This window comes from Taeniopygia guttata, chromosome 11 (genome assembly GCF_048771995.1).
Source record: "Taeniopygia guttata chromosome 11, bTaeGut7.mat, whole genome shotgun sequence".
NCBI classification, from domain to species: Eukaryota; Metazoa; Chordata; class Aves; order Passeriformes; family Estrildidae; genus Taeniopygia; species Taeniopygia guttata.
In genome coordinates, this window is record NC_133036.1 from 11,210,893 (window position 1) to 11,228,928 (window position 18,036).

Consider the following 18,036-nt stretch of genomic DNA (forward strand, 5'->3'; position numbering starts at 1 on the left):
ATGTGAGTGCTGAAGGGCTGGGGTGGATGGGGATGACTGGGGAGAGGAGACCCAGTCTTTCCCAAGTCTAATTAATGTTAATGAGCTACAATTAGTGCTCGTGACCTCTGTTGGCAGCCAAGATGGCTGACAGCAGGGACACGCATTCCTCACTTCCACGCAATAAATCAAGCTGAAGCTGCTCAGTTATTTAGCCTATCATTTAGCATTTCATTAAATAGATCTGTGCACATACATCAGCGCTGCTGAGGCGGTGTCAATCCCTGCAGGAGCTGGGATGGCTCCCATCAATCCCCACAGAGCCAGAGAGGCTCTGGATCTCAGAGCTGCACCTTCCCCAGCATCTCTCGGGTGCTGGGAACTCACCTGAGGCCCAGGATTCCAGCAGAGAGCGGCTCACAGGGAGCTGCTGCTGGTCCTGCAGGGAGATGTGCCTTGGAGAGAGGTCTCACTTGGAGGATGAGGTGGAATTCCTGAGCTGGGGATAGTCTGGAAGGTCCCTGGTGGAGGCAAGATGTTGTTTCTGCTGGGCCCTGCTTTGCCACCGTGTCTTCTCCCATCTCTTCTCCTAGGGAAGAAGCAACAGGACAAGATCAAAGAGCCTTCCCTGGTACCTAAGAGCCTTAGATATCAGGGGAGCTTTCCTCACAGAAAGGGACTCCCAGCAGTGCAGTCCCCATCCCTGCAGGGATTTCAAATCCATGAGGATGTGACGCTTGGGGCCATGGGTTAGTGCTGGGGAACAGGTGGAATAGACAGTCCTAAGGGCCTTTTCCAAGCCAAACAATTCCACGATTCTCCAACACCAGCAGCATTCCCCTGACACCCTGGAGGGGGACTCTGCCTCCTGCTGCTGCCCCGAGCAGCCCCAGGGGTTCCGTGCCCTCCCTCTGCCAGTGCTCCATAAAGGAATGCCCCAGCCCAGGCTGGCACACTGTATCCATCTTGTTTAATAGACTGGAAAGCTGATTGCAGCGCCGGGGTGATGGATTGCACCTTCCCGCAGTCGAGCACCGTTGATATAGAATGAAATATTTATGATTTATTCCAGCTAATAAACTGGAGTGAAGGCTGTGATGTATGGGAGCAGATGGGGATCTGGGGAGGCAGTTTTCCTGCTGTGGGGGCAGGGAAAGGTGGGGGTCCCTGACGGAGAGGCAGCGCTTGGCCACCCATCCCACAGCCCGGCCACGGAGGGGATGGATTATCTCATTCCTATAAAAAGCCTTTAGCACTTGCCTTATAATAATTTATCCACCCCACGTGGCTTTTCTCCAGCACAGGAGCCTCTGGGAATGGCAACAAACCATTTCTTTTTGCTCTGGGCTCGGGAGCCTGTGCCCACAGGGATGGGAAGAGAGGCAGAGTGACCACAGGAATGTCACTGCTGTGCCACACTAGTACAGATTGTGTCTGTACTGCCTGCAAAAAAATCCTTCCCATGGGTTTAGGGGAGTGGTGAGACACGAAACTGCCCTGGAAAGAGCAAGGAAACTTGAAAATACATGAGAAATGTGACAGACACATGGAGCTTATGGCTGCAGGAGGATTCCAAAGCCTGTGAAGCAGCATCTCCATGGTCTGCTGCTGGAGCTGATCTGCAGGCAGGAAAACTGTGCTGAAAGGAGGAGGGTGAAGGGGGACCTTCCTGCCAGCTGCCTCTGAGTGATCAGGGGGACAATCACAAGCCCTGGCGTGTCCCCATCCAGCTGTGGGTGCTGGGGTTGGGGACTTGCTACTGCAAAATCCTCACCTGGCAAAGGGGGTTTTAGCCCCCAGATTTTGCCTCTGCTCTCCCAAGTGGTGAGGATCAGGATCAAGGCTCAGGCTCTTCATCACCTGCCTGGGTTGTTGGGCCAATCCTACCTGGAAAATAAATCATAATCCCAATCAGTGAGGTGTGTTGGCCAGAGGGTGAGCTCTGCCTCAGCCTGATGGACCAGCAGGTAGGAGTTAATGCCAGGGTAGAGCAAAGATCCAGAACCTCCTGCCCACTGCTCCTGGTGTGTGAGGCCACTCCTCATCCCTCTGCTGTCCTGCCAGCTGGTCCCTTTCTGCCTGAGCAGCCTCTGGGTCAGTGTGCTTGGAGATCCTCTGCTGAAAGGCACCAGAGAAGGGCAAAGTGATTATTCCAGCTGCCTTCCTGCGAGCTCCCCGGGGCTTTTCCAGCTGGGAGCTTGCTGGTCCTCCCCACACACTGCCTTGGTGAGAGCAGCAGTTCCAGAGGAGTGCAGGAGGGTGAGTGCACTGCTCCAGCTCTTCCCTCTGGAAATGAGGGATTGTCCTGGCAGGAGAACAGCTGACAGCAGGGAATTCCTCCTGGAATTGGGGAAAAAACAAACAAACAAACAAAAACAAACAAACAAAAAAACCCCATAAATTTGGGTTAAAAAAACCCCAAAAGTGCAAGGCGTGCTGTGTGGTCTGAAGGAGCTCTGCTGGCTGCCCATGGGTGGCACATGATGGCTGTCCCCAGAGGAGCTCTTCTGTGTCCCTGCAGGTCAGTGTCACCTGGAGGAGTGGCTGTGAGACATTCCTGCTCTCCATCCCCACTCTGAGGAGCACCGGGCTGAGCTCTGCATGGAGCATTTGAAAGCCAAGAGTCTGCAAAAATCGGGAGTGATTCATTAACAGCAAAAAGGTCTAATTAATATTTGAAAGTGCTCCAGCCACATCCTGCTGCTGGCAGGGAAGAGCCCCCCAGCATCCCAGGAGCTCCTGACTAGAGCATGAACTGCCTCCAGAGCAGGAGGCTGAGATAATCAGCAAAATATCTGCCTTTCAAAGGGGACATTTGCTGTTTCTTGCTGTTTCCTGCTGTGCAGCACTTGGTCTGCTGGAGCTGGGGCAGGCATGGGGGGACAGCACATCTGCAAATCCCCAAATCCCCTGGGAACGATGCTCGTGGGCCAGGCTCTGCTGGTGGCACTGGGGCTTTGGTTTCAAACCTGGCACTGCACATCCTCGGATGGGACACAGCCAAATCAGAAACGTGCCTGCTCTCAAATCAACTGAGTCAGGACAGGAAGATTTCACTGACCTTCCCCTTCCAAGTGCATCCTGAAGTCTTGGACTCTCAGAGCCCCAGCACATCCTGGACATTCCTGACCCTCTGTCTTAGACCAGGCTGAAGTCACCTGATTTACCTAAAAAGTCATTTTTTTATGCATACTTCAGCTATCTGAGAGCTCCCCAAAGCCACTCAATATTTCATTTCTTGAGCCAGCGTTCCCTAGGTCAATAGTTGGTTGTACCTTTGATGTGAGAATTGTTCTGTGTTTGCCAGGAACAAACTGCCCTGTGGGTGAGGGTGTTGACACAGGTGAGGGGTTGATTCTCTTGTTCTCCACATGCTGGGGAGCAGCTCCAGCAGCCTCTTGGTCCCCACAGGGTCTCAGCACTCAGTGAAGGAGGTGCTCAAACTGCAGCAGAGTCCCAAGGGCCCTTTTCGTGTTTGCAGTGAGGATTTTGCAACTTGAGGAACCTCATGGCAGAAATCTCTGCAGTTTGAGCTGGGAAATGTTGGTCTCCATTTCCTGTGTCTCCTTCTGCATCTCGCTGGGAGCAGGTTGGTTGTCCAGAGCAGCTGTGGCTGCCCCTGGATCCCTGGAAGTGCCTAAGGCCAGGCTGGACAGGGCTTGGAGCAGCCTGGGACAGTGGGAGGTGTCCCTGCCCATGGCAGGGGTGGAACAAGACGAGTTTTAAGGTCCTTCCAACGCAAACCTTTGCCTAGTTCTCTGTTTTTAAGTGGATAAATATATCTATAACCGCCTGGAACTCCAGCAAAGGGCAGCCCCCGCCGGCGCAGAGCCTGCTCAATATGCAGCTCAGCAGAGCCTTTCACATTTCACAGAACAGATGCCCACTGAGCATCTTGAAACAAATCCAAAGGTAGCAGTGACGGCTGCTGTCAGGGAAGCAATAATCCCACGGCCCCGGCCATGAGGTGCTGCTGCCACGGCTTTGTGAGGTGACAGGAGCTGGGGGCAGAGGAGAGATGGGGTGTCAGAGCCCCTGATCTCAGCAGCCAAAATTCCCTTCCTGCTGCAGCTGGGATGCTGCTTGTGGTTCTGAGCTGCATCCTGCTGGATGGAGCGGCTGGGATGGATGGGACACGGCACCAGCAGCTGCCCCTGGGGCGAGGGACTCACCTGTGACCCCCAGGAGGACGGGCACAGCCCTGGCTATGGCTCTCAGGGCAGCACCACTTTGGAAGTGACACTCAGCACTGCTGGGGACAGTCGTTGAGCAAATTCAGCATCTTTTTAACTGGTCTCCCTGGTCTGGGAATTCCCCACGGGCTTGGGAAGCAGGGAATGCTGGATGTGCTGCTGCACAGGCTGCCTGATGTGCTGGGCTGGAAGCAGATGGCGCAGGGCAGAGGGTAACGGGGCTGTCCTCGGTGCCTGGCATCCCCCAGAGCACTGGGGCTGTCAGCGTGGGAAGTGACAGCCAGGGCTGCTGCTGGAGAGGAGATGGAAGGGAAGAGACGGGGGGAATTACAGAGCTGGTCCCAGGAGCTCACAGCAGTCACAATAAGGATGTGACACGTCCCCTCCCTGCGCTGTGCTGCCGGTGGAATAGAGGGATCAGTGTGGGAAACAGCAGTGAGGGCGTTTGTGGGGAGCACAGGGGTGGGAGGGGAGCAGAACTGTCGGGGATCATTCACCCCATCAGGCAGAGGGAAAGCAAATGTGCCTGGATTCCTGTACTGACACCCCAAAAATGCCATGGGAACTGTGTGCCACTGACCCAGGGCTGGATTCCCTCTCTTCTCCCCATCTTTGTGTGGATAAGCAGCTCCTGCCATGACTCTCCCAGTGCCACCATTTCATTAATGTCCCCTGTCCCACCGTGTGTCAGGGGATCAGGGTGCAGGAGGCAGTTCAGCACAGCAGCCATGACTTCCTCCCCAGTCCAGGCAGCCAAACACCCAGAGAGCCCCAGTCTCAAACTTCCCTCAACTTCAGAATATTCCAGACAGCCTCAGCATCCACAGGGTGCCAGGGGCAGGCAAATACAGGAACAATTAATCACTCCCTGGCTGAGCTGAGCTGCTTGGGATCTTGGCAGATGCCAGCTGAGCAGGTACCCAGCTCTGCTGGGGATCACCCTGGATTTTCAGGACTGATTCTGATGTTTCCTTGCCCTGACAGTGTAAATCTCTGGGCCTTTGCTGCACCACAGTGCCAGCGGTGAGCTGGAAATGGGATGTGAAAACTGCATCACTGCTGGCACTGCTGCCCTGTGGTGCCTGGCTGGGCTGATTATGGGGTCACACCTGTGGGAAGGACAGCTTGGGCCAAACATCTTGCTCAGGACAGGCTCTCATTTTCCCAGTGTCATTTTCTGCCTTTTTTTTTAGAATCACAGAATGGTTTTGCTTGGAAGGACCTTAAAGCTCATCTCATTCCACCTTCCACTATCCCAGGTGGCTCCAAACCCTGTCCAAACCCTGTCCAACCTGTCCAAACCCTGTCCAACCTGGCCTTGGACACATTCAGGGATGGGGCAGCCCCAGCTTCTCTGGGCACCCAGGGCCTCCCCACCCTCCCAGGGAACAATTCCTTCCCAAATCCCATCTAACCCTACCTTGTGGCAGTGGAAATCCATTCCCCCGTGCAGCACCACATCCACATGCCAGGAAAGGCAGAGGGGTCAGGGGAGCAGCCTCTGATGGAGCTGTTTGCTTTGCAGGAGACACGGCAGCATACAAGGATGGAGTGTACTGGATCAAGGGCCGCACCTCTGTGGACATCATCAAAAATGGGGGGTTCAAAATCAGCGCCCTGGAGGTGGAACGGCAGCTCCTGGCACACCCCCACATCACAGGTCTGTGCTGTCCCTGCTGCTGCCCGCCCAGAGGGGACAGGGCGTGGGGACACTGCTCTGGGGCAGCCCTGCCTCAGCAGGTGCTGGAGCTCCCTCCCACCAGGGGATGTTTAAACCCCACAGCTCCTGCTCTGCCAGGGCTGGAGCCGAGTCAGCAGAGCTCCTCTCTGATTTAGGCAACGAGGCTGCAGTTAAATCCTCCCTGCCCTTGTGCACGGCCCTGTGCAAGGGGTCAGAAGTGGTGCCCCCCCAGCTCCACACCACTCTGCACATCATCTTGCTCCCCCTCGACCCCAGATGCTCAAACCACAGAGCTTCCTGCCTTTTCCACACGAAAAGCTCTGTTCTGGTGCCAGCACAGAGCCCCACGGTGCCCACATCCCGTGGCATTTTCCCCCTGACCCCTGAGCCCCCGTCCTGCCCCCCTGGAGCTGTCAGGCCCTGAGGGTGGTGGCTGCTGTCCCTGCAGACGTGGCGGTGATCGGGCCCCCGGACGCGGTGTGGGGACAGCGGGTCAGCGCCGTGGTGCGGCTGCGCCGGGGACAGATCCTCTCCGTCAGGGACCTGCGGGACTGGGCCAGGTAAAACCCGGGGCAGGGGACACGCAGAGCGGGCTCAAAGCCAGCCGTGTCCTCAGCACACACGTGTCATGGGATCATGGCATTGTTCAGGTGGGAAGGGACCCTAAAGCCCACCCAGTGCCACCCCCTGCCATGGCAGGGACACCTTCCACTGTCCCAGAGTGCTCCAACCTGGCCTTGGACACTTCCAGGGGATCCAGGGGCAGCCACAGCTTCTCTGGGCACCTGTGCCAGGGCCTCACCACCCTCACAGGGAAGAATTTCTTCCCAAATTCATCCCTGCCCTTTGCAATTTGAAGCCAATCCCCCTTATCCAAGCACTCCAGGCCTTATAACAAAGTTATTCCCCCACACCTCCTCTTTTCCCACCTGAGCCAGCCCAGCTCTCTCAGCTTTTCCTCCCAGGACACACACTCACTATGCTGGTGGCTGCTCAGCCCTAAATCTCGTGCCGGGGACATTGGTGACCCAGCCAGGAGATGCCTTCATCCCCCACCTGCAGCCTTGGGGATCCCCCAGGTTGTTCTGGGGGTCCCTGGTGGCAGGCTGGGGGCTTTGCCCAGCCCCCCTGGCAGAGCACTCTGTCACTCTGTCTGTTCCCATCGCTGTCCCCAGCGCGGTGACAGGGACATGGCTCTGGTGCCACCTCCCCGCGGGCTCTGGCTGCGCTCCCAGCCCAGTGCCCCGCCCGCCTCTCCCCTCGCCCTGTCTCTCCCCTTTATTTTTGATGTCACTTAGGCTCTCTTGGCCCCTGTTGTCGCCCTCGCTGGCAGGAGACACATGTCCCTCTTCAGAGTGATTCATTTTGCGGCTTTCGCCGTGCGCGGTGCTCGCCGGCGACAGGGACAGCACCGAGTCACCGGCTCCGTGTGGCCGGGGCTGGCGGCGGCCGGGGCTGGGCAGAGCTGGCACCCCCGTTACAGCCGGTACCAGGTGCTCCCGGGGCTGGGCAGAGCTGGCACCCCCGTTAGAGCCGGTGCCGGGGCTGGGCAGAGCTGGCACCCCCGTTAGAGCCGGTGCCAGGGCTGGGCAGAGCTGGCACCCCCGTTAGAACCGGTGCCAGGCGCTGCCGGAGCCGGGCACGGCCCCGGGGAGGTGCCACACGGGCAGCAGAAGCAGGAGAGCCCCGGAGGGCACAGGGTGGTGCTGGGGCTGCGATTGCTGCCGGTCACCCACATCCCCCGGGGAGGCGACTCACCTGCGGTCCCCTCCGGGGTCCTGTCCCGCTGGTGCTGTCCCTGTCCCTCTGGTGCTGTCCCTGCCCCTCTGGTGCTGTCCCTGCCCCGCTGGTGCTGTCCCTGTCCCGGGGACAGCCACTGATCCCAGTCCCCAGAGCTGAGCTGATCCCCACAAACACCCCACCACATCTCCCGGCGGGCTGAGCCTAAATGTGCTCCTGGGCTGTGGGTGGGGGTCCCAGGTGGGGCTGGTTGGGCTCTGGGAAGGCTCAGCTGGTCCTGCCCAGCTGGAACAGCCCCTTTGGTGTTCCAGGGCCACCATGGCTCCCTACGCCATCCCCACAGAGCTGATCGTGGTGGAGGAGATCCCGCGCAACCAGATGGGCAAAGTCAACAAGAAGGAGCTTCTGAAACGCTTTTACCCAGCCTAGTGCCCACCCGGGGGTCATCCCTGGCAGCTCTGGGCTCACTGCAGCCCAGTCCTCGAATCATGTCCAGTAAAAGTAGGATTTGTCCCTCCTGGCTGAGCTGAGCCAGAGCTGCACAGTTGGGGTTTCCTTGTGGGGAGCCCTTTGCAGGAATCACAGAATGGGTTGGATTGGAGGGGACCTTAAAGTCCATCCAGTCCCACCCCTGCCATGGGCAGGGACACCTCCCACTGCCCCAGGGTGCTCCAAGCCTCGTCCAGCCTTGGACACTTCCAAGCTCTGGGCACCCTGTACCAGGACCTCTCCAGCCTCACAGGGAGTGATTTCCCAGCAGAAATGAAGAATAAATCCAAAATCACACATAAATACTGACTGCATTACCCAGTGTATTCGCCACCACCAGGTGATCCCAGTGCTCCATTGATAAATCCCACCTTTCAGCATGGAAGTTTGTCCTGTTTGACTCCACACACGAGCTGCCAGCCCCAGGGATGATGCCAGCGTGGCACAGCAGCCCCCAAGCAGTGGGTCCATCTGCTCTGGCCCTGTCCAGTGCTGGGGGGCTGGCGGGGGGCTCCAGCTTTCCCAGCAGCTGGTGGGGCTCTGGGGGCACCAGGGAGGGCAGGAGGAGCAAGGAGCACAAGTAATTCCTTCGTTAGGGTCACTTGAGCCCCAGAAATCTGAGACATGTATAGAACATGGAAAGGACATGGAGGGAACCATGGCAGGCACATGGTGCTGGGCAGAGCGGGCAGAGGGGGGCTGGGATGAGAGTGGGGCTGGGAAAAAGGGGAAGGGGATGTGGATGGGGCCAGGCTTTCCCCTGCACAGGGGTCTGTCCATCCCAACACCCTGCCCACACCCTGGATTCTGGTGCTTCAGGCTCACAATGGTTTGGGATGGGGACACGAGGGGCACCCAGAGCTCCTGAGCCACCCCTCAGTGTCCCACATGCCAGGCACAGGGACACACACTCGTGTGCAGCCCAGCACAGCGGGAGGGCCCGAGCCCATCCTTTGTTAAAACATCAGCGATGCAGTAAATTTCTTAACTTACCAAATAGATCAATATCAAATTATCATGTCTCGCATTCATAACTCTTAAGCAAGCAACAATGGAGAGAGACAAGGTCACTGGAGAATAAATAGCAGCGAAAGCTCTTCATGATCTATCATTCCCGACAAGCCCGGGCACCCCGCACCAGCCCGGTGACAAGATCATTAATAAAACTCTGCAGGAGCGCCATCGATTGCTTTGATGGATGATCACAGGTAGCAAACACTGTAAAACACCTGGCTGTCACACACAGAACGGGGACTTGGACTCACACCTCGGGGACTTGGACTCACACCTCGGCACAGGGACGGCCTGGGGCTCTGCCAGGTTTGCTCCTCGGGGATTCCCACAGGGAGGGGGTCAGGGGTGACCCCCAGTTTGGGGTTGCCATCCGTGCTGGACCCTCATGCTCCCACCTCCGCTCGCTATAGGTGGCACCTGTTAATTAAAAGCCTCGTTAGAACACCCGGTCACAATGGCCTGTGTGGGAGCTGAGCTGGATGGAGATGGGGTGGGGTGACCTGGTGCCTCTGGATGAGCCTGGAGACCTCCAGGAGCACCAGCACAGCCAGGACTGGAGGGAGGGATGGGGTCCCAAGGCTGTGGCTCGGCTCCTGCATCCCTCGGGGTGCAGGGGGGCTCTGTGTGTCCCCCCCCAGCTCCAGGCTCTGTGCTTGCCAGCCACATCAGCATTGACGGTGGGATCATATGTACACAACCATTCAATTACCCCGTAATGGCTGCAGGCGATTAAGCCATCAATCTCCTTCATTAGGGCCTGCCAGGCCCGGCCCAGCATCACCCAATAAAACCATTAAAACAACAACAACCCCAAGCAGCAGCTTTAATGCATTGCCCATAACCTCAGTCCTGACAGCACCGGGGGTGTCCCCGAGCTGGGACCCGCTCGCCCTGAGGAGGCTGTGCCCTGCTGGGGTGTCCCCGGGGAGCTGGGGGCTGCCCACCCCTCTGTGCCCCCCAGCCCGGCACAGCAGGACCTGCTCTAGCACTTTATAGCTGACATTCGCTTTTATTGCCATATAAAATCCAAGCTCTGGTGCCTTTATGGGGCTGCGCCGGCGTGTGGCACCTCTGCACTCCCCGCTGCTCCCTCTGCCCTCCTGGGCGCTGCCCTGGCCCCCTCCCCGGTCCCTGCACCGGGGTCACAGCTGGTGCCAGTGCCCCACAGCGAGGGGCATGACTGGTGCCACACTGGGGTGGTGACAGGTCCAGCTGCACCCCACACTGGAGATGTGACTGTCCCAGCACAGACTGGGGTACAGCCGGTCCCAACCCCGTGATGCTGCAGCTCAGGGGGTGGTAGTGGGGGGGGAACCCTCCAAAATCGGGTGACCCAGCAGCCAGAGCAGCACGGGAAGTCGTGGTCCTGGGCTGGGACCCCAAATCCCCGCGTCACAGCGGGAGCCCCGGTTTGCAGTGCAGGGACAGCCGGGGGTCCCTGTCGTGCTGCAGCCGTGGCCGTGCCACCGGCAGCCTTGTCAGAGCCTGGCACGCCCGCCAGCCCCGGTGGCAGGGGACATCTGCTCGGCCACCCCGCTGCCACCGCGCCTCAGGCTCGGGGGCGGCCGCGGGACCCCCGGGCAGCGCCACCGGGGCCGCTCCGCGCCGTGACACCGACGGGGGGTGACACTGCCGGGGGGTGACACTGCCGGGGGGTGACAGGGTGGCGGGGCGGACGGACATGATCGGACAGACAGACGGACGAGTGAGCGCCGCTGCCCACGCCACGGCCCAGCCGCGCCACGGGTCACCCGTGCCCGGCGCTCACCCACTCGCGACACGTCCCTGGGGACAGTGACAGCCCCGCCAGCACCGCGCAGCTCCCGGGTATGGACAGACACATCCCGCACCCTCCTCCCGTATCCCTGTTCCCACGCCTGGATCCCCATCCCCGTGCTGGGGACCCGCCCCGGGGGCACCGAGGGCATTTATCCCCAAGGGAGGGGACAGTGCTGACCCCACACTGCTCACACCAGTGTCACCGACACATTTTCGCTTCCTTGCCAAGGCCAGGACTCGGTTTCCCGGGAGGACAAGAGCTCCTCGCCCCCTTGGCCCTGCGCGGGGGTCGTGGGTCTCCATCCCGAGGGGCGGGGGACGCTCCCCGGTGCGGCTCCGCGGGCTGAGCACGGCCGGGAGCGGGCCCGGTGGCCGGGACGATGCTGCCATCTGGTGTCACGGAACGGCGGCGGCGCCGGGACAGGCACCGGGGGTCGGGGGAACACCGGGACCGGCCGCGGAGGTCGAAGGAAGCACCGGGACCGGCAGCGGGGATCGAGGGAAACACCGGGACCGGGGTCGGGGGGCAGCGCCGGGACAGACAGCGGGACCGAGAGCCTCGTCGGGACCCCCGGAGCGGCCCCCGGTGGGAACCCGGCGGGCCCGGGAGGCGCGGGACGCTGCCGGTCCCTCTCCCGACTCCGCTCTGGGACGGGCCCCGGCGCCCACACAGATGGCACCGGCACCGGGAACGGCTGCGGAGAGACGGGCGGGTTCGCCCCAGCGGGAGGCGCGGCCGAGCGGGACGGGAAGAACCGGTCCCGGTCCCGGTCCTGCTCCAGGCCCCTGTCCCACTGTCGGTGTCGGAGCCCGTCCGTGTCTCGGTGGCTGTGCCGGTGCCGGTGCCGGTGCCGGTGCCGGTGCCTGTGCCGGGGGGCAGCGGGCCGGGGTCTCCCCCCGCCTCCCGCCCCGTCGCGGCATCCCCGGAGCGCGCCCGGCGGCAGCTGCCGCGTTCCGCCCGCCCTGCCCGGGGCTGCCCCCCGACCCCGGCCCCGCTCCCCGGCCCGGCCAGCGGGGACCCCCCCGCGCCCCCCGCACCCCTCCGCGGCCCCCGCACCTCCCCCGGGCCGGGCCGGGCAGGGGGCGCGGGCTGCGGGCCGGGGGCGGCGGGGCCAGCTGCCCGCGGGGGGGTCCGGTGCCCGCGGCACTTGTGCTGTCACTCAGCCGGTCCCGCCGCTATTTCAGCTCGGGGCCGGCGGCCGGGCTGTGCCCCGCTCCGCCATGGGCCCCCCGCTCCTCCTCGCCTGCCTGCTCGCCCCTCTCTGCGCTCGGGTAAGGGCTGCGGGGACCCCGGGCTGCGGGGTGGGGGGCGGGGTGGGGACCCCCGGCTCCTGCCCCAGGGGGGCCGGCTGGGATGGGGACCCTGCACGCAGAGCCGGGGGCCGGCCGGACCCCAAACCCCGTGGAAACTCATCCCTGGGGGCAGCAGGGATGGGGCTGGGGGTGATGGGGGCTCGGAGCCCCTCTTGAGGCACTTCCCACCCCACAGATGGTGTGGCAGGGGGGGGCCTGCGGCTCCGGCACGGTGCCTGCGCCTGGGACCGGCATGGGCTGAGATGGGATCTGGGGGAGGGTTAGGCGCTTAAAGCCACCCTGCTCCTCTTTTTCCCACCCCAGCTGGGGTCCCAGACCTCCCTGCACGCCCCCTGCCCACTCACGCCCCCCCAGAACCCCCATCCCGGTCTCAGGCCTGAGCCACACGGGGCCCTTGGGGTTCTGGCCTGGAGCCCGTGCTCGGCTTCTTCAGGGCAGGGGGAGGAAAGGAAAGGAAAGGGGATCTGCAGGGCAGCCCCACAGCGTCCCTCCCTCCCTCACATCCCCATCCCCCCCAGCTCCAGCGGCCCCCAGGGACGGGTGGGGGGTTTCTCCTGCTGGAGGAGGGCGCAGAGAAAGACCCGGAGGCCACAGCGCACCCCCGAGCCTCAGTGGCAGCCCCTCGTCCTGCCCATGCCGTGGGGCTGGTACACAGCCCCCCTCCCCACACCCCCCGGCACTGCCAGCCCCACTGCCCCGTGCCCCTGCCCCCCAGCAGGGCACACACGGCCCCTGGCAGCCAGGGCTGCGGGCACAGCTGGGCACAGATGTGGGTGCCAGGCTGGCGCTGCCCAGATGTGCTCCCTCCTGCTTTCACACCCCCAGCTGCCACAGTCCCCATGGCTCCAGGTCCCCCCACCATCACCCCAAATCCCTGCCCTCTGTCCCACACAGCCCCATAAGCCATCCTTGCCCCCACAGCTCCCTGACCCCACTGTAGCCTGCCACAACTCCTGTTCCCCTTGTTTCCCCCCCAAATCTCCTCCTCATAACTCCCAGCTCCATCCCAGGCCCCCAACTCCCTCTGCCTGCCCCCAGCACCCCAGCCCTGTCCCTCAGGGTCCCACTGACAGCCCAAACTGATCCCCGATCCCCCAGCCCTCACTGCCACACCTGTGTGGTGACAGTGACATGGAGGGGAGGCCACAGTCGGTGCTGCCTGCCCGAGGTACCCCCCCGGGGCCTGTGGGGCACAGCCCATGCCCAGGGCACCACCAGGATCATTTGTGGAGCACCCTGTCCTGGTGAACCCAGCAGGACACCCACCACCATCACTCTGGGGTGGCAGGGGACAGTGACACAAAGCTCCTGGGGCAGCTGGGTGAGCCCAGACCCAACCCCAACCCCATCACGGGGACCCAGCACTGAGTACTGCAGCCCCCTGTGCACACCAGCCCAGGTGCAGCTCCCTCCCCACCCCAGCCCGGAGTTTGGGGGTCTCTGGCAGCCCCGTGTCCCCCCAGGGTGCCAGCCCAGCCCAGCCCGGCGCTGCAGCCCCCCAGGCCTGGCAGCAGCACGAGGCTCCCCGGCGGGTGAAGAGGGCCTGGGTGATCCCCCCCATCAGCGTCTCGGAGAACCACAAGCGCATCCCCCATCTCCTGGTGCAGGTAGGTGGGAGCCCCCCAGCCCCTCTCCCGGCTCACAGAGGGGGGCACCCTGGGCAGGGTGTCCAGGGGCACCTCCAGAGGGGCACAGACCCCCAGCCCCGATTTTCCTGGGCAGATCAAGTCAGACAAGCAGCAGCCCGGCGGGGTGATCTACAGCATCAAAGGGCCGGGGGTGGATGAGGAGCCCCTGGGCATCTTCTCCATCGACAAGTTCAGCGGGAAGGTTTTCCTCAACGCCATGCTGGACCGGGAGGAGCACGACCGCTACCGGGTAAGGAGGATCCGGGGTGCCCACCGCCCCTCCCCGGGTCCCCAGCCAGGCCCCGACCCCCTCTCTGCACCCACAGCTGAGAGCCTTTGCGCTGGACCTGGGTGGGGTCACCCTGGAGGACCCCACCGACCTGGAGATCATCGTGGTGGACCAGAACGACAACCGGCCGCTCTTCCGCCAGGACATCTTCACCGGCCGCGTTCTGGAGGGCGCTGAGCCAGGTGGGTCCGGCCGTGGGGCTGGGCTGGGCTGGGCTGGGCTGGGCTGGGCTGGGCTAGGCTGGGGGCACCGTGCCAGCCCCGTGCCAGCCCCGTGCCAGCCCCGTGCCAGCGCCCACCGGCCGCTGCTGCGCCGCAGGGACCTGCGTGATGAGCGTGGATGCCACGGACGCCGATGACCCCGAGACGGATAACGCGGCGCTGCGCTATTCCATCCTGGAGCAGGGCACCCCGGGCATGTTCAGCATCAACGCCACCACCGGCGAGATCTGCACCGCCCGGCCCGGCCTCGACCGGGAGGTAGCGGGGTGGGGTGGCTGGGATGGGAAATGGGGGGACACGCAGGACAGCTCTGCCCACGAGCGGATCCAGGCGTGGGGACAGGGCGGGTGGGCAGCAGCCGGGGGATCTCAGTGCTCCCTGGGGCTGGGGGGCTCAGCTGTGCCCCCCTCACTCCGCACAGACCGTGGGGGTGTACAACCTGACGGTGCAGGCGGCCGACATGTCCGGGGACGGGCTGACCACCACGGCCGCGGCCGTCATCTACCTGGAGGACATCAACGACAACGCTCCCGAGTTCGCCCAGGAGGAGGTGACAGCCGGGATTTGGGGACGTGCCGGGCTCAGCGGGGCGAGCTGCCCCCCCGAGGGTCTGCGGCACCCCAAAGGGGCAGAGTGGCACCCCACACCGCTCTCCCCCAGTTCTCCATGGAGGTGGAGGAGCAGGCGGCCGGTGTGGACGTGGGCAAGGTTTTCGTGCACGACAAGGACCTGGCGGGCTCGCCCAGCTGGTTGGCCAAATTCACCATCCTGGAGGGCGACCCCGAGGGCGCCTTCGCCATCCGGACCGACCCCCACACCAACGACGGCGTGCTCTCCGTGCTCAAGGTGGGCACGGGGCAGCCGGGGGTGCCCGGGGGTCCCCGGGGGATCTCAGGGCTCGGCTGACCCCCGGCCCCTCTGGCAGCCGCTGGACCACGAGGTGCGGGACCGCTTCGAGCTGACGGTGTCGGTGCAGAACGAGCGGCCGCTGGAGCCCTCGGCCCCCGCCAGCCCCCGGGCGCTGGCCACGGTGCGGGTGCGGGTGCGGGACGTCAACGAGGCGCCCGTGTTCCGCGAGAACCCGCGGCGGATCAGCGTCCTGGAGGGGACACCCCCGGGCACCCCCATCGCCACCTACACCGCCAGCGACCCCGACACGCGGCAGCTCCAGAGCCTCTCGTGAGTCCCGCTGCCCTCCCGCGGCCCCCGGGCCGGGGCGGGGGTCTCACGCAGCCCCTCGCCCACAGCTACGCGCTGCTCTACGACCCCGCGGGGTGGCTGCAGCTGGACCCGCACTCCGGCACCGTCCGCACCAAGCGGGAGCTGCTGCACCCCTCCGCCTTCCTGCAGGGCGGTTGGTACATCGCCCTGGTGCTCGCCCGCGATGATGGTGAGCAGCCGCCCCCGCCGCCCCCTCGCTGCCGCTGCCCCCGCTGACCCCTCCGCTCTGTCCCCCCCTCCCCAGCCGAGCCCCCGCTCTCGGCCACCGGCACCCTCTCCATCGAGATCCTGGAGGTGAACGACCACGCTCCGCAGCTGCAGCCGCCGGCCGGGGTGCTCTGCGGGCGGCCGGGACGCGGGGGGACCCTTCTCCTGGGGGCCACCGACGATGACCGACCCCCCCACGGAGCCCCCTTCCACTTCCAGCTCAGCCCCCAGCACCCCCAGCTCGCCCGCAACTGGAGCATCGCCCGCTTCAATGGTGGGAATCAGCCGGGGAGGGGGGGATGCCGCGCAGAGGGTCCCGCTCACCCCCTGCCCACCCCCCCGCAGTGACCCACGCCGTGCTGGCCGTGCTGGCGGAGCTGCCCGAGGGGCTCTACTCGCTCCCGCTGCTGCTGCGGGACTCGGGGACGCCGCCGCGGGAGCAGCAGCAGCAGCTGAACGTCTCGGTGTGCCGCTGCGGCCGGGACGGCTCCTGCCTGCACGGGGCCCTGGCCGCGGCCAGCGCCGGGACCGGCATCACCCTCGGGGCGCTCATGGTCATCCTGGGCAGCGCCATCCTCCTCCTCGGTGAGCGAGACCCCCACCGTCCTTCTCCAGCCCGCCCCGCCGCCCCCCGGCCCTGTGCTGGTCCTGGCCACCCCTCCCGAGCCCCACCAGCACATTCTGTCACCTTGACCCCCACCCAGCACAATCTGTCATCTTGATCCCCACCCAGCACGTTCTGTCACCTTGACCCCCACCATCACATTCTGTCACCTTTAACCCCCACCCAGCGCATTCTGTCACCTGGACCCCCACCCAGCACATTCTGTCACCTTGACCCCCACCAGAACATTCTGTCACCTTGACCCCCACCAGCACATTCTGTCCCCTGGACCCCCACCAACACGTTCTGTCACCTAGACCCACACCCAGCACATTCTGTCACCTGGACCCCCACCCAGCACAATCTGTCACCTTGACCCCCACCCAGCACATTCTGTCACCTGGACCCCCACCAGCACATTCCGTCACCTTGACCCATACCCAGCACCCCGTCCTGGCCTTGCCCTCCCACCCAGCCCTCCCCAGGACCCCCAACGCCTCCCCCCACCCAGCACCCCCTTCTGAGCGCAATCCGGACCCCTCATTTCCCTCACTGCCCATCCCACCCCAATCCCTACCTGCACCCCTATTCCTCCTCCCAGCCCAACTGCCTCCCGGCCCACCCTCGCCCGTGCCCGCCGTGCCCGCCGTGCCCACACGCGTGTCCCCATGCCCACACGCGTGTCCCCGTGTCCCCGTGCCCCGTGTCCCGCAGCGCTGGCGGCTCTGGGCGCTGCGCGGGTGCGCGGCCGCCGCCGGGCCCTGCGCAAGGGGCTCCTGCAGCGCTCCGGGGACGACATGCGCGACAACATCCTCAACTACGACGAGCAGGGCGGGGGCGAGGAGGACCAGGTAAGCAGGGACAGGGGCAGAGGAGGGGTCTCGGGGGTCCGCAGCTCAGCCCCGCACCTCTAAACCCCTCCCGGCCCCGCAGGACGCCTACGACATCAACCAGCTCCGGCACCCCGAGCTCTTCTCCCCCCGCGCCAAGCCCCCCGTGCGCAGGGACGCCCCGCTCAGCTCCGGGACCCCCGTGGGACCCCGAAGGCTGCCCAGCAGCCCCTCCGACATCGAGGATTTCATCAACGAGGTGGGTCCGCGCCCGGCAGGCCCCCGGCGGTTCCCCACGGCCGGTGGGCTGATGGTGCCCCCCTGTCCCTGCAGGGGCTGGAGGCGGCTGACAGCGACCCCAGCGTGCCCCCCTATGACACGGCCCTCATCTACGACTACGAGGGCTCGGGCTCGGTCGCCAGCCCCCTCAGCTCCATCGTGTCCAGCCTGACGGACGAGGACCAGGACTACGACTACCTGAGCGAGTGGGGGCCCCGCTTCCGCCGCCTGGCCGACCTCTACGGGCACTAGCGGGGATGGGGGGCAGCAGGGGACACCCCCTGCCCAGGGAGGGGCTGGGGCAGGGAGGGGGCAGCGGGCAGCTCACACACAGGCACAGGAGGTGCCCAGAGGCGGCGGCTTCAGGAATGGACCCGCGCAGGATGCTCGGCGGCGGTGGCTTTGCACACGCATGTGCAACGAGAGACCTCCGCGCAGGGCCTGGGGGGGACGCCCGGGTGAGCCCCACCCAGCTGGGGAGGGGGTGAGGAGACCCCTGGGCACCCTCACAATAAAGATCGGGGGGCAGTGGCGGGGCTGTGCGATCCCCCCGCAGCAGCGACCCGTA

At 64.0% G+C, this 18,036-nt stretch overlaps 2 protein-coding genes across 3 annotated transcripts in view; both read left to right on the forward strand.

The window, feature by feature from the left end:
• The window catches only part of ACSF3 (acyl-CoA synthetase family member 3), a 53,621-nt gene extending 45,236 nt beyond the window's left edge, over positions 1-8,385 (forward strand). For both annotated transcript variants that reach the window (XM_072934207.1, XM_030282234.4), the window contains 3 exons: positions 5,698-5,832; positions 6,302-6,413; positions 7,905-8,385. In XM_072934207.1, coding sequence (XP_072790308.1) covers positions 5,698-5,832; positions 6,302-6,413; positions 7,905-8,123 — 466 coding nt within the window. In that variant the 3' untranslated portion in view covers positions 8,124-8,385. The remainder of the gene's footprint in view (positions 1-5,697; positions 5,833-6,301; positions 6,414-7,904) is intronic.
• Positions 8,386-12,015: 3,630 nt separating this feature from the next.
• Positions 12,016-18,030, forward strand: CDH15 (cadherin 15). The gene is made up of 14 exons (XM_030282445.4): positions 12,016-12,147; positions 13,653-13,796; positions 13,912-14,067; positions 14,144-14,288; positions 14,425-14,585; positions 14,749-14,877; positions 14,988-15,173; positions 15,253-15,506; positions 15,575-15,717; positions 15,793-16,029; positions 16,101-16,340; positions 17,074-17,210; positions 17,293-17,448; positions 17,523-18,030. The coding sequence occupies exons 1-14, from the start codon at positions 12,097-12,099 to the stop codon at positions 17,718-17,720; spliced, it is 2,337 nt and encodes a 778-aa protein (XP_030138305.3). The 5' UTR covers positions 12,016-12,096; the 3' UTR covers positions 17,721-18,030.
• Positions 18,031-18,036: the final 6 nt, after the last annotated feature.